This window comes from Rousettus aegyptiacus, unplaced genomic scaffold (genome assembly GCF_014176215.1).
Source record: "Rousettus aegyptiacus isolate mRouAeg1 unplaced genomic scaffold, mRouAeg1.p scaffold_m13_p_15, whole genome shotgun sequence".
Classification (NCBI taxonomy): Eukaryota; Metazoa; Chordata; class Mammalia; order Chiroptera; family Pteropodidae; genus Rousettus; species Rousettus aegyptiacus.
This window is the reverse complement of record NW_023416290.1, coordinates 33,090,446-33,106,187: the sequence shown is the minus strand read 5'-3', so window position 1 is coordinate 33,106,187 and position 15,742 is coordinate 33,090,446. Positions and strand designations below refer to the sequence as shown.

Here is a 15,742-nt window from a genome sequence, read left to right as displayed (position 1 = left end):
CAGTTGACATTCAATATTATATTCTATTAGTTTCAGGTGTACGGCATAGTGGTTAGACATTTATAGAATTTACGAAGTGATCCCCTGATTAGTCTAGTACCTGCCTGGCACTATACATAGTTACTACATTATTACCCACTATATTCTCTATGCTGAACTTTATATCCCCGTGACTTCTTTGTATCTACCAATTTGTTCTTCTTAATCCCTCTCTCTTTTCCCACCCACTCCCTAACTCTCCTCCTATTTGGCAACTATCAGTTTGTTCTCTGTATCTATAAATCCGTTTGTTCGATCATTTATTTTGTTCTTCAGATTCCACATATAAGTGAAGTCATATGGTGTTTGTCTGTCTCTGTCTGACCTATTTCACTTAGCATAGTACCCTCTGAATCCAACCATGTTGTCTCAAATGGTTAGAGTTATTCTTTTTTATGATGAGCAAAAGTTAAAAAGTATTCCATTGTATATACATACCACTTCTTTATCCAAATGTCTACCGATCGGCACTTAAGTTGCTTCCATGTCTTGGCTATTGTAAATAATGCTGCAATGTGCAAACGGGTGCATATAGCTTTTCAAATTAGTGTTTTAGATTTTTTCAAATAAATACCCAGAAGGGAAATTGCTGGGCCAAAAGATAGTTACATTTTTAATTTATAGGAAAACCTCCATACTGTTTTCCATAATGGCTGCACCATTTTGCAATTCTACCAACAGTGTACAAGGGCACTCTTTTCCCCACATCTTCACCAACACTTGTTATTTGTTGATGACAGCCATTCTGACAGGCGTGAAGTGATATCACACTGTGGTTTTAATTTGCATTTCTCTTATGATTAGTAATATTGAACATCTTTTCATATGTTTATTGGCCATCATATATCCTCTTTGAAGAAATGTCTATTCAGGTACTCCGCCCATTTTTTAATTTGGAATGTTTGTTTTTTGTTGTTGAGTTGTATGAATTCTTTATAAAACTTTGGAATGTTAACCCCTTATCAGATGTATCATTGGCAAATATTGTCTCCCAATCGGTAGGTTGTCTTCTCATTTTGTTGATGGTTTACTTTGTTGTGCAAAAACCTTTCAGTTTGGTGTTGTCTCATTTATTTAATTTTTCTTTTGTTTCCCTTAGCCAAGGAGCTACAGTAGAAAAAAATTACTAAGAGCAATGTCAGAGAATTCACTGCCTATGTTTTCATCCAGTTTTATGGTTTTGGGTCTTTAATCATTTTGAGTTTATTCTTCTTATGGTTTAGAAGGTCGTTTAGTTTCTTTTTTCTCTCTCTCTCTTTCTCCCCTCCTTCCCTTCCTCCCTTCCTTCCTTCCTTCCCTCCTTCCTTCTTTCCCTCCTTCCTTCTTCCTTTCTTCCTTCCTTTTCTTCCTTCCTTCCTTTCTTTTTTTAACTTTTGCATGTATCTGACCAGCTATCCCAACATCATTTACTGAAAAGACTGTCTTTACTCCATTAATTGACCATGTAGGTGCAGGTTTATTTCTAAGGTCTCTATTCTGTTCCACTGATCTATGTATCTTTTTTTATGCCAGTACCATGCTGTATTGATTATTGTAGTCTTGTAATATAGCTCAATACCAGGTAGTGTGCTACCTCTAACTTTGTTCAACAGATTGCTGTTGCTATTCAGGGTCTTTTGTGGTTACTTATAATTTTTAGGATTATTTGTCCTAGTTCTGTGAAAAATGTCATTGGTATTTTCAAATAAATTGCATTGGTTCTGTAGATTGCTTTGAGTAGTATGTACATTTTAACAATGTTAATTCTTCCTATCTACAAGTATGGTATATGTTTTCATTTATTTGTATCTTCTTCACTTTCTTTCTTTAATATCCATAATATTTCAAGTGCTGGTCTTTTACTGCTTTGGTTAAATTTATTCTTAGGTATTTGTAATTTTTTTTTTGTGGTGTTTGATGCAATTGTAAATGGGATTATTTTCTTAATTTCTCTTTCTGATATAGCTTATTATCAGTGTATAGAAATGCAATCTATTTTTGAATATTAATTTTGTATCTTGCTACTTTACTGAATTTATTAGTTCTAATGGTTTTTTGGTGAAATCTTTAAGGTTTTCACTATACACTATTATGTCATCTGTAAATAATGACAGTTTTACTTTTTCCTTTCTAATTTGGATGCCTTGAATCCCTTTTTGTTGTCTGATTGCTGTCGCTAGGATTTCCAATACTATGTTCAATAAAAGTGGTGAAAGTGAACATCCTTGTGTAGTTCCTGATCTTAAGGAAAATGCTTTTATCTTTTCCCCACTGAATATATTAGCTGTGGGTTTGTCAAACATGGCCTTTATTAGGCTGAGGTATGGTCCCTCAATTCCCTCTTTCCTGAGATTTTTTTTTTTCCGTAAATGGTTGCTGGATTTTTTCAAATGCTTTTTCTGCATCTATAGATATGATCATGACTTTTATCCTTCATATTGTGGTCCCCAACCCTTATGGCACCAGGGACCAGTGCTCCTATGAAAATCTAATGCCTGATGATGTGAGGTGGAGCTGAGGCAGAGATGCTAACACTGGGGAGCGGTTGCAAATACAAATAAAGCTTTGCTTGCTCACCTACCACTCACCTCTTGCTGTGCAGCCTGGTTCCAAACAGGCCACAGACCAGTACTGGTCCATGGCTGAGGGGTTTGGGGACCCTTGGTTTATGTGGGGTATCATGTTAATTGATTTGTGGATACTAAACCAATCTTGCATCCCAGGAATAAATCCAACTTGACCATGATGTATACTATTTTTAATGTATTGCTGAATTAGGTTTGCTAATATTTTGTTGATTATTTTTAAATTTATGTTCTTCTGGGATACAGCCAATAATTTTGTTTCTTTTTTTTTTTGGTAATGTCTAATCTGGTTTTGGAATTAGTGTAATGGTAGCCTTGTAAAATGAGCTTGGGAGCCTTCCCTCCCTCTTGAATTTTTTGAAGTAGCTTGAGAAGGACAGCTGTTAATTCTTTGAATGCCTGATAAAAATTACTTGTGAAGCCATCTGGTCTAAAGACTTTTGTTTGTTGGGAGTTTTTTGATTTCTAATTCTATTCATTAGTAGAAATCAGTCTGTTTAGGTTTTCTGTTTTTTCTTGAGTCAGTCTTGGATGATTGCATATTTCTAAGAATTTATCCTTTTCTTCCAGATTGTCCAATTTGTTAGCATATAATTGTTAGTAGTATTTTCTTACAATCCTTTGTATTTCTGTGATGTCAATGGTTACTTCTTTTTCGTGTCTAATTTTATTTGGGCCCTCTGTCTTGTTTTCTTCATGAATTTAGTTAAAGGTTTATCAATTTTGTTATCTTTTCAAAAAAAATAAACTCTTTGTTTCACTGATCTTTTGTACTGTTTTTTAGACTATTTTGTTTATTTCTACTCTGATCTTTATTATTGCCTTCCTTCTACTCACCTTAGGCTATATCGTTCTTTTACTAGTTCTTTTAGGTGTAAGGTTAAATTGTTTATTTGAGATTTTTCTTGTTTCTTGAGGTAGATTTGTATTGCTATAAATTTCCCTCTTAGAACTGCCTTCACTGTGCCCCATAATTTTGGGGTCATTGTGTTTTCATTTTCATTTGTCTTAAGGTATCTTTTGATTTCTTTCTTGATCTAATTGTTAACCCATTCATTGTTTAATAGCATTGGTTTAGCCTCCATGTGTTTGTTTTTCAGGGTATTTTTTTTTGTAATTGATTTCTAGTTTCTAGTTTTGTACTATTGTGGTTGGAGAAGATGCCTGATATAATTCTGATCTTAAATTTGAGACTTGTTTTGCCTAACATGTATCTTGAAAAATGTTTCATGAGGACTTGAAAAGAATGTATATTCTGCTGTTTTGAGGTGAAATGCTCTAAAAATATCAATTTAATCCAACTGGTCTAAAGTGTCATTTACGTCTGCTTATTTCCTTGTTGATTTTCTGTCTGTAAGATGTAGCCATTTGTTATCAATGGGGTGTTAAAGTCCCCTACTATGACTGTATTACTGTTGATCTCTCCCTTTATGTCCATCAAAATTTGTTTTATATGTTTAGGTGCTCTTATGTTGGGGTATAAATGCTTGCAAGGGTTATATCCTCCTGTTGGATTGATTCCTTTATCATTATGAAATGTCCTTCTTTGTTTCTTATTATATAGACTCTGTTTTAAAGTTTATTTTGTCTGATATAAGTATTGCTACCCCAGCTTTTTTTGCATTTCCATTTGCATAAAATATCTTTTTCACCCCTTTAATTTCAGTATATGTGTCTTTCGATCTGAAGTGGGTCACTTGTAGACAGCATATATATATACAGGCCTTCTATTCTTATGCATATGGCTACCCTGTCTTTTGACTAGAGAAATGAAAAAATTTATATCTAAAGTGATTATTGATAGGTATATAGTTATTGCCATTTTATTTTCATATTTATGTTCTTTTTTTCACTCTTCTTCTTAAAGTCCCTTTAACATTTCTTGTAATAGTTGTTTGTTGGTGATGAGTTCCTTTAGCATTTTCTTGTCTGGGAAATTTATTTGTCTTTCAATTCTAAATTATAAGTTTGCTAAGGCTGAGTAATCTTGGTTGTAGGTCCTTGGTTTTTAACACTAAATATTTCATGTCAGTATCTTCCGGCTTACAAAATTTCTGTTGAGAAATCAGCTGGAAGTCTTATGGGAGCTCTCTTATAGGTAACTAATTGCTTTTTTCTTGTGCTTTTATGATTTTCTCTTTATCTTTAACATTCGGCATTTTAATTATGATGTTGTGATGTCCTGATGGGCTCATCTCACGTGGCACTCTGCTTTCTGGGCTTGTATATCTATTACTGTCACCCGGTTAGAGAAGTTTTCCACCATTATTTCTTCAAGTAGGTTTTCAATTTCTCTCTCTCTTTCTCTTTCTGGTACCTCTATGTTATGAATGTTGGTACACTTGATGTAGTCCTAGAGGCCCCTTAAACTGTGCTCATTTTTTTTTTTTTTTTGATTCTTTTTTCTTGTTACTGCTCTGATTGGGTGTTTTCCACTACTTCATCTTGTAAATTGCTGATTAGATCCTGTTTCATCTAATTTACTATTGATTCTGCCTAAGGTATTTTTCATTTCTGACTGGTTATTTTTTTTTTTTATGGTTTCTATGTCCTTTTTTATGCTTAATATCTTTGTTGAAGTTCCCGCTAAGGTTTTTTTGACATCCGTATAACCAGTGTTTTGCACTCCATTGATCGATTGCCGCCATTTTGTTTAGTTCTTTTTCTGGAGTTTAAGCTTATTCTTTCTTTTCAGACATGCTTCTTTGTTTTCTGATTTTGGCTGACTCTGTGTTTGTTTCCATGTATTAGGTAGATGTGCTATATCTCCCAGTCTTGGCAGAGTGGCATTATGTAGTAGATGTTCTGTGGGGTCCAGTAGCACAGACTTCCTGATCACCTGAGCTGGATGCTTCAGAACAGTCCCTTGTGTGGGTTGTGTTCTAAGGTCCTCCTGTTGTAGTTGAGCCTTAATTGCTGCTGGCATGTCAGTGGGTAAGACTGATCCAATTTTCACTGGCTGTGAAAACTGGCCATGACTATAATATAGGAACTACTCTGCAGGGGCTGACCCCATGGAGCAGAATTTTCCCCAGAGGGCTCTGGTGTCTGCCAAGTTGACCCTATGAGTATGCCAAATTATGGGGCTAATCAGATGGTGTTCTGGTGTGGTCTGAAGCTGGCCAGTGGGTGTGTTGGTTCTGGTGGTCAGCCATTGCCTGTGACTTTGCGCAGGGCTACCTGGTAGGAGCTACAAAGTGATCCTTGCTTGTTACTGCCTGTGCTGGACCTGGAGGCATGTGAGAGAGGCCATGCTATGAATTGTATGTGGCTGGCGCCAGCACTGGGCCTGAAGTAAATCAGCAAAAGGAAGAGGGTGCCTTGCAGTCTGCCCCTGCCTGTTGGTTACCCGAAGAGTTCAGCTGCTGAAAGAACCTTGGGCGGCATGTGAGTTAGATGGAATGGGGTCTCAGGGAATCAGTAGGGTGGAGCAAGTGGAATTAACCAAGCTAAAGCAGATTCGGATGGTCCATGTGGCAGGGGAAGCTCAACATAGAAAATACAGCACCCACCTCCCAACTGCATGGGAGGAAGGCTCAACAGAGGGACAATGGCGGCTGTCCCTCTAGTCCTCACACTGAAGACATACAACTCAGTCTCTCCCTGTATATCTCAGGTATCTCCTGAGCCGCTATCCCTCCACTGGAGCCCAGGGGTGAGTGCCTGGGAGCGAGAGAGTCTGTGTGAGGGCCCTTGAAGAGGATGCCTGGGATTTCCAGCCACCTTTCATCTTTCTTGAAAGATGGAATCCTGTTTCTTTGGCTTTTTTCACAGTCAGGTGTTGTGGGAGCTTCTCTTCCCAGCACTGGTGCTCTGGACTAAGGAGCCTGGCGTGGGGCTGAGAGCCTTTGCTCTTCAGGTGGGGCCTATGCAGCTGAGATTTCTCTCCTGATTCTTAACTGCCACACGTGGTTGTGGGGCCAGCCCATTTCGTGTTTCCAATCTTCCTTCCAGTTTCAATGTAGCTTCTATTTTGTATCCCCAGTTACAGGAGTTCTGTTTAGCTAGTCTTTAGATGGTTCCCCTGGTTGATTGTTGCATAATTTAATTGTAATTTTAATGTGGTCATGGTGATTACCTACTCTGCCATCTTGACCTGAATATCAAAACACTTTTTTCAATATTGAAATTTTCATAGACATACCCCACTGAGGCTGGGAAAAGGGCCAAATAATCCTTCATTAGAGTCTGTATTTTTTTTTTAATTGTGGTAATACATACATAAAATAAAATTTACAATCTTGACCAGTTTTCAGTGTAGTGTTTCTATGGTATTTCAACATATTTTCTGTACTTTTTATATTATCTCCAAGAAAGAATAAAGGGTCACAGACACATTTTTCAAAGAGCAAAAACAATACCTAGCTCATTAATGAAACTGTGAGAGATGACTTAACATTCAGGTAAGGTTTGTTACTAATCTAACTCTGACCATTTATTTACTGAAATGAGATCCTACTAATAGGCATTAGAAGATAGGCAAATGATTAAGAATTGATTTGCTAAGTTGTGTAAATTCCTAAAATACATCAGAAATCGAGGAGTTAGATATCACTGATGTGAGAGATTCATAAAATTGGCACTAAGAATATAGGCATGTAAAATATCATTTCCAACCTAACTTGCTTCAAGGACTTAATAAAAAATGCTATGGGAAATATTTTTTGTTTTGCTTATTTTTATGTCATAATTATACTCTGATAAATTGTCCAAAGTATATGGGGGAAAAGTCAGTATTCTGGAGAATATATATAGGCCTATGGTTCTTTTAAAAAAAAAATACTGAGGAAACAGAAATCATGGGTGTTAAAAGATGATGAAAAAGAGAATCTTCACATATGAAAGTGAAAAGCTTATCACTTTAAACATTGTTTAAAAAATAAAGAAGACTGAGAGACTAATAGTATATACTATATATAGTGTAACAGTTACAGTATATGAACTGTGTCAGAATGGAAAGGGTGTGGACCTGAAAGACGTAAATTCGAATGTCAGATTTTTTAGACATGGTTTGATATGGGGCAAGACAAAAATAAAGGAATGTCTTTTTCCAAGATAAATGATAAATGGTTTCTTCACTTGAATTTTTATAGAGGATTTACTCTAAGTACAGATAGAAGTAAGAAAACATATTTTGAGAGGCATCTAACAAGCAGCTTTCTTTGTTTCACGCTGACATGCTTTGTGGTTACGATACGGGCATCCAATGTTCACCAGATCAGAATTAAAATTCTAGGCAGGCATTCAACTTTTACTATTGTGTCCATTCTTCACTGAGCATGGGAAACGAACACTTTAGAAGTTATTTACTAAAGATATTCCCATGGTACTCTTATAATGTTCACTTCCAAAAGAGGCCCTATTCCTTTAATGTATTTAAGCAAGAGCTCTACCAGGTTTCTTGCATTGTACTTAAAAAATTACAGCAAGGCAATAAACTCATGTTTTCAACAGAGGCTTTTCTAAGGGTAAGCCATAACAATTTTGCAAAGGTACACGATGAACTATAGGAAAAGGACCAAATTTAAAAACTAAAGAATAGAATCAAAAATGATTTATGACATTTTGAATAAAGTTAAATATAGCATAATTAGAAGAAAGCATTTAATTCAATTTAGTTTTTCTCTTATGAATGTAAAGTTGGCATAAATTCAGTAAGCCTAATCAAAATCAGGTAACAGTTACCTCTGTGGCCTTGCTTGATGGTTCCAGTCCAGTCATATTTGCTACTATTAAATGATGTAAGAGTTGAACTTGAGCCACACTTAGGAAGAAGTCCAGGTTTGTGGTTATATTTACTTCCAAGGAATGGCCACACACTAAAATCTCCTGAAGGGAAAAAAAGTTGAATACAGATAAAGAAACATGATAGCCATTAGATGATAATTTATCATTCTTACTTATTTGACCTTTACTATGTTGATGAATTCTCCTGGGACTCAAGTTCATTTGTTAATGAGAATAGCAGAAATGGTGAGCATAGCCACTTGATATGGTATAATGAATTTAAAAAATATTTATGAGGGCCTGCTATGTGCCAGGCTGTATAGTTATAGGACAACAAACTAACAATAAGAATTTTTCACCATTTCATATATATTTGTTTTTTTCACATCTCAAAATACTGTCATTATTTCAATATATAATCTATGATATAATTTTTTAGCATAATCTTGTTCATTTATTCAAACCATCAAATATTTACTGAGCATCTCCTAATTACCATGCACTATCCTAGCGTGCTAGGAATACCACAAAGAATAAGGTTGGCGTTGAAGGGCAACCTGCTCTTGGGGAGGTTACAATCTGGTTGGGTAGACAGATGTAAACAGGCAATTGTAGGCAGGCAATTACAATCTCAAGTGGTATGGTCTGAGTATTCTCCAAAGGAAACACTCCAAATGATTTATAATGAAATAGAGTGCTGAAGCCAAAAATAGCTAGACTAATTAGTTTAACTTCTTCAAACTGCTAAAATCTTGGCAGCATTAGGTAGATGTCCACTACTTAAGTGGTGCTGTTCCGCATAACTGAGTCACTTCAACATTCATCACTGGAAAATCATTCAGAGAAGGCAAACAGAAATGAAAAATAATCCAGAAGCTTCACTTAATAAGCAGAAGCCCTGCCTCTTGTCATGAATTGCATGTGGACAATGTTCAAATGCTTGGAAATGTCCAACAAACCTTCTCTTTATTAGTGTAATACAAGGGAACGGATTTAAGGAGGCTTATGACTGGTCCAAATACAAACTACACAGTTTAGAGCAGGTTTTACCAAAGCCATAAAGAACATCATGTCGGAAATAATTATCCTTTTTTTGGTTAATCTTTTCCCCCAAAGTTCCCTGTGTTTACTCAATATAGTTAGAATCCTTATTTTACTCCTCAAGTAATGATGAAAAGGAATATATTCATGTATTTTAAACCAATTGTGTTACTAAATAACTGTAAGATATCAGTAGACTTAATTTTTTATAAACCCTTTGTGAATATATGATAACATGCCTAACCTAACTTTTCTATAGGGCTATTATAAATATCAAATAAGATAAAAATATTAAAAAATATTGCTTTTTAAAAATTTAGAGATGGAATCTAAAATTTTATCAGCTTGTATTTAATTTGTACCTAATTTTCCTGAACTTTTCATAACAACTGCCTATAACTGGGAATGATCAAAAACTTTATATAAGTTTTTTATAAAGTCCTATGAAACATTTTTTAAAGTTATAATGAATCATATTATTATTACATTTCTACTCTAGGCATGGAGGCATTGAAACCATAGTGATGAGACTTAAAACCTGGACCCACTAGTAATTGGTTAATAACATGGGTCAAATTACATAATCTCTTTTGATCTTAGTTTCCTCATCTATAAAATATGGGTACTAATAATACCTATCTCATAAGGGTGCTGTGGAGACTAAATAAAGTGAGCCACGTGGAACTCATATAAGGTTATCTATGTGAGAACTCTAATTTATCTATTAGTATTATTGTTTCTTTCATTAGAAAGAGGTTGTACAAGCTGCTTTCATCAAAAGAGAAACCCAGACCAGATGGGTTCATACTACATTTGGCAACTTACTACTTGTAAAAATGTGGACAAGTTATTTGGGTTAGCCTTTTTATGTATCAGTTTCATCACCTATAAAGCGAGGATAGTAGGAGAAGCTAACAGGATTATTATGAGGATTAAATGAGTTATTACATAAAAAACAATAACTAAACTATACTAGAAAGTGCTTAATAATTATGAGTTGCAACAGTAACTTATTAACAATAAGCTAATTAGATAGTCTGTGCACTGAAATTATGAAAACTCATGACATGCAAAGAGGAGCTGCTCCACTATTTAGACCAAAATGAAACCTAAATTAAATTCTAACCTCAGTATGCATATTTTCTGGAGAAATTATTTTGGTGAAAATGATGGCAGGTGCACCAGTTATTCGGACAGAAAAGTCTGTTAAAATGGGAGTCAAAATCGCTCTTCTTTCTTGATGCCGCCGTATGCTAAAAAAATAAAGTACAAAATTATTAGTCATTTCATTTTTTAAGGATAATTTTCATTAGATTTGTATAAGCCTTTGTACTATAAACATGTATGACAAAATCACATTATTTTAAGAGTACTATTTGTATATTTTAAAGTCAGAGTTCTGTAATTTCAGTGCTTCAGATTTACAAAAGATAACAAAAAAATCTTTGAGAAATTCAGATATAATTAATAAATTTCATGTAAGTTGCATCCTATCCTAGCGCTTTTTGAATTACTGTTTTTAATTCCTTCTGTTCTTGCAAATAGCTTGGTATTTTTTACCAACAATAATCTATTTTGTGATAATTTTTTAAATTTCCTATTTTTAATATTTCTGACATCCTAGTTTACAATTGCTATCTTTCCAATCTCATTAGATTGACAAGCACATCCTATTAATCCTTGACTTTTCTTTTTCTTTTTTTTAAAGCTCTTAGCACCATCTGAGTTCACAGATTATTACTCCCATAACAGATTGTGCAACTGCTTTTGTGGGTTTGATACTGAATGCTTGTTCACAACAACCCTGTATGTAAAGTAAAGATGATTACTAGACCTAAATTACCAATAAGGAAAGGAGTTTTAGGGACTAGGCTAAGGCCACCCAGTGAAAACAAAGATTCCACAATTAGGCCTGGAGGAAAAGTTGATACCATAGCAGTATTTGACCTCTATTTAATTATTCTTTACACATTTTCACTTTTGATCAGTTATTTAACATGATATTTCTTTTCTACATTCAAAATTGCTAATAATTTCAAAGGCAGTGTTGTATACATGGTAGAAGATGAAACTGGAAAATATTGAGAAACTAAAGCTTGTGCTAGTAGAGATCTCAGGTCTATTATTCATATTCTTAGTTTCCATTTTATGAAATGCTACTATTTTATGTTTTACCAGCAAGCTGTACCTCAAAAGTTCCTTGGACTTTTTATTAAATTAATATTTAATATTAATAATAATATTCCTTATAAATATGTCCCTATTATTCCTTTACAATATAAAATGATCAAGTTGAAATCAGAGACTGGCCTAACTTATCTCATGAAAAAGCTCAGATAAAGCACAAGTCTTTCTACATGCTTTTCCAGCAAAGTAGTTTAGAGAGTACTAGCATCTTCTGTTGAACTTTGCAATGGGCAGAGCTTTATATGATGTCTGCCAAAAAAGTAAACTGGATCACTTGGTTCTGTGACACATAAATATTAGATTTCAAGAAAGTCAATTTTAAAGAATTAGGAGATCTGGTAAATAGAGGGTAACAGAAAGAAGTATTAAAATCTGTGACTAAAGAGAAAGCACTGAAATCCTGAGAGACACTATAATTATTGCCTAATAGCTCCATAAAATGACCAATGTGAGAAATATGTAACATGATGTACTCCCATAGGGGTGTACTAAAATACACCTTTTATTAAAAATACCTTAAAATAGGAAATATGACAGTGAACCAAATAAGAGCAAACATTAACTAAAGCAGTGATAAAAAAAAAAAAAGTACTTTTCCATATTGTAACTTTTTCCCCTTAAGTGATGAATTAAATCACTTATATAACATATGGAAGACCTATGACCTTAGAAGTAAAGAGAAAAATTTAAAAAGTTAACAGTTCTATAACACTATAACTTTTCTGGTATACAGTGGTAACTTTTCTTTTATGTTTTTCTCTGGTAAGTATTTGAGGTAATGATATACATTGTAAAGATCATTATTTTTTTTAGATTCAAATATTTTCAAGGATGTATTCTAAAGAAAAAAGTAACATTGAAAAGATAACTATAACAAGAATTAAATTCTGCCCACATTTTACCAGATAACAGTAGGGTTTAAAATAACAAAAGTGAGAAGCAAAACTCAAAGTATTAAATGACATTGTTAAGGACTTCAGGGTCTTAGCCATTCTCTGTAAACCAAGGGGATAGATTTTTAATAGCCATATTGAGACCACCGGCTAATTCTTACATCCCTGATAGGTAAGGATTTTAACATGAGCTACCTATCTGTTTCTGGGGCCCTTAAGGGGCCAGAAAAATATGTGCCCATCAGAAACAGAGAACGAGGAAATTTGCCTTTCTTGGCAAGAGAATCTATGGGAAAAAACAGAGATCTTCCTGGAAAATAAAAAAATAATGGTAAATCCTTCATGTATGTTTTGTAGGTAATTTATATTACCTGTGTTGGTCCAAAAATACCTGGTGTGAGTTATTTATATAAATGTGGCATCAGACCTTTGATAACCCTGGGGCATCTGTCAGAAGGAGATGCAAAACCTCTCTAAAAAACATTCCCTCAAGCTGACAAAAGAGATTCGCAGAGACAAAAACCACCGAAGATAAGCTCCTAATCACAGGGTATTTTATATACCCCACAAACACTATTCTTTACCAGCAAGAGGAGAATTCAACCCCATTATCCAATTCATTACTGAGAATTTTTAATAATAAAATTATCACATATAGACAACATAAATTTGTTTAAAACTTTTGACATATGGGATGGAATAAAAATATGAAGAAAACAACAAAGTACTATCAAAAAGGCAAACAGAAAAATAACTAAATAGAACTTTCAGAAGTGAAAAATAGTTAGTAAAATTAAATACACAATTGATGGATACATAGCACTTTTAATTTGCTTAAGAAAAATGAATAAACTAGAATTTAGATTTGAGAAAATTCCAGGAATATACTAAAGTAAACTTTAAATGGAAAGTTTAAAATAAAAGTTAAGAGACATGGAAGGCAAGTCTGACATTTAATTGGCATTCCAAAATGAGAACATAGAAAGGAAAAGGGTGAATATTAAAGAATAATAGCTGAGAATTCTCCAAAACAAATGAAATATAGGAATACACAGATTCAGGAAGCACAGAGAGTCCTGGTTCAGACAAATACAATAAAACCTACAATTAGACACATCTTGCTAAAATAGCTAATCACCTATGATAAATAAAATATATTAAAATCACCTAGAGAAAACAGATTATCTATAGCATGCTAAGGCATATGGGGTTAGAAGAGCTGTGGAAGAAATGCAATGATTTAATATATCTCTACATTTAATATGTCTCCACAGAAACAAAGAAATGGTATAGTGATTTGCACTTATCATCTCATATAGAGGAATAAGCCCATGGAAACTTATAAAACCCTCTTTGAGGATAAAAAAACATCGACAATCACGAGGTGCTAATCAAATAGCCAGGAAGTAAGCATTATGTGTTAACAAAAGCTATCCTGTTAAGCTCTGGGAGGAGTAGATTGTAAATAAGGAAAAACACGGTTCTCCAAAATTGTTACTAAGCCGGAAGGCATAATTACATGCCACACACATTCATGAAAATACACGTTTAGAAAGGCTGTGGTCATTTTTCTCGGGCTCGGCATGTTTATACTAAGGTTCTTCTGCTACCTGCCATACGTTTGGGTGTGACTTTATGGGAAGCAGTAAAGCAGTTTAAGAACCATACTTCAAAAGTCACATAATATAAAAGACTAGGGAAAATGGTACCAAGGTTTCTAAAATACTACCCCCAAAACAAAGAATAAAAAAATGCTAGATGGTGTGTGTGCACACAGAACTTATGCAAAACAAGGATTTTCTTGGTGGGGTATTACAGCTGAACTTCACAAAGAAGATACTTGAGAAAAACTTGAGACTTTGAGGAAATCAACTGCTATACTGAATATTCCTAAATATGAAAAACAGTAATATGCATAAAACTTATTATAATAAATGTTACGTGGAAAACTGTTGTAATTTTCTTAACTATGCCTATTTGTAGAGATTCTTATTTTTAGTCATTAAGATAAATAATTTGCATTCTATGGTAACTTTAAAAACCAAATATTTAGAGTTTATACCCATTTTGTTTTTCCCCCCAGGAAGAACCCTATTCAGTGACTTTCTACTGCAATTAAAATAAAATCCAAACTCCTTCTGACTTACAAGACTATTCATAATTTAGTCCTTCTATACTTAAAATTACATCATTATTTCTCTCCTCCTAGCTAGGCGTGATCCTTAAACATCCTAAACTTATTCCTACTCGAGGGTCTTTGCTCTGCTCTGAATTCTCTAGGCAGATACATTCCAAGGGTATTTACATGGACAGCTCATTATTGTCACTCGGGTATTATAAGAGGGTTCCTTGAGCCCTAATCTAAGGAAATCTCCCAGTTACCCTTAAAACATTATACTGTCATTATTTTCATAGCATTTCTCTCTCTGCAAGTTTGAGAACACAAACTGGAAGTCCACTATTATGCCAGGCCCTCTACTAGGTGCTAGAAATATAATGACAAAGATGGAGCCATGGAGCTTAGCTTATCAGAAAAAACAAACAATGTAATCATAAGGGAGGACAAGTATAATGATAAGTACAGAGTGGTATGGGAACATTCAGTAGAGGATTTCACCTTTTATCTCGAGGTTCTAAAACTTACTCAAGCAATGAATTTGTAAAGACACATAAAGCACCTGTAAACAATGCTACAGAAACTACATCTTGAAATGAGGATGCTTTTAAGGTACACTTAAACAAAATGCTAGTACAAATTTAGTTTGGCAAAATTAAATAATGTTAAAATAATCTCTTCCTTAAGAAAAAAAAAATTTTCCTCCCCCAAACAAAATAACAGAGCAAAACTATAACTAAAATATATTTGTTATGGAGATCACAAGTGCTACATTAATTATAGCCTCTAAAGAAAGTCTTTTGAGGATGTCTATATTGAAATATCTACTTAATTCAATTTTGCTGAGATGTTCAATGTTACAGTTTGCAGTTGCTTAGATATATGGTCTGGGCTGCTGCATTTAATTCTACTTGATAGCTCTTTTTCCAAAGAAAAACGTCAAAATAAACTTAACAGAGGAGGTAGAAAACAAGGGATTGCTGAAATTTTCTCAAAAAAAAAAAAAAAAAGACATTAGAAATTGTGTGTTGATGATGTAAACAGGAATCCACCAAGGGACACATATTCAGTCAGAAGACTTATTTCATTTCACTTTTAATGCTTTATAACATGTACTGATGTACCAGATAGACCACTCACAAAAGTACAATAATGTATAAGTTATGTGTAATTGA

The 15,742-nt window shown here is 34.1% G+C and overlaps 1 protein-coding gene across 12 annotated transcripts in view; it reads right to left on the bottom strand.

The window, feature by feature from the left end:
- Positions 1 to 15,742, bottom strand: part of VPS13B (vacuolar protein sorting 13 homolog B) — a 670,010-nt gene that overhangs the window by 254,271 nt on the left and 399,997 nt on the right. For 10 of the 12 annotated variants that reach the window (XM_036233309.1, XM_036233311.1, XM_036233312.1 and 7 more), the window contains 2 exons: positions 10,498 to 10,624; positions 8,289 to 8,432 (listed from right to left, as the gene is read on the bottom strand). In XM_036233309.1, coding sequence (XP_036089202.1) covers positions 8,289 to 8,432; positions 10,498 to 10,624 — 271 coding nt within the window. Of the gene's footprint in view, positions 1 to 5,140; positions 8,433 to 10,497; positions 10,625 to 15,742 lie in introns of those variants that run through there. The other 2 variants (XR_004954708.1, XR_004954709.1) reach the window with 1 other exon arrangement.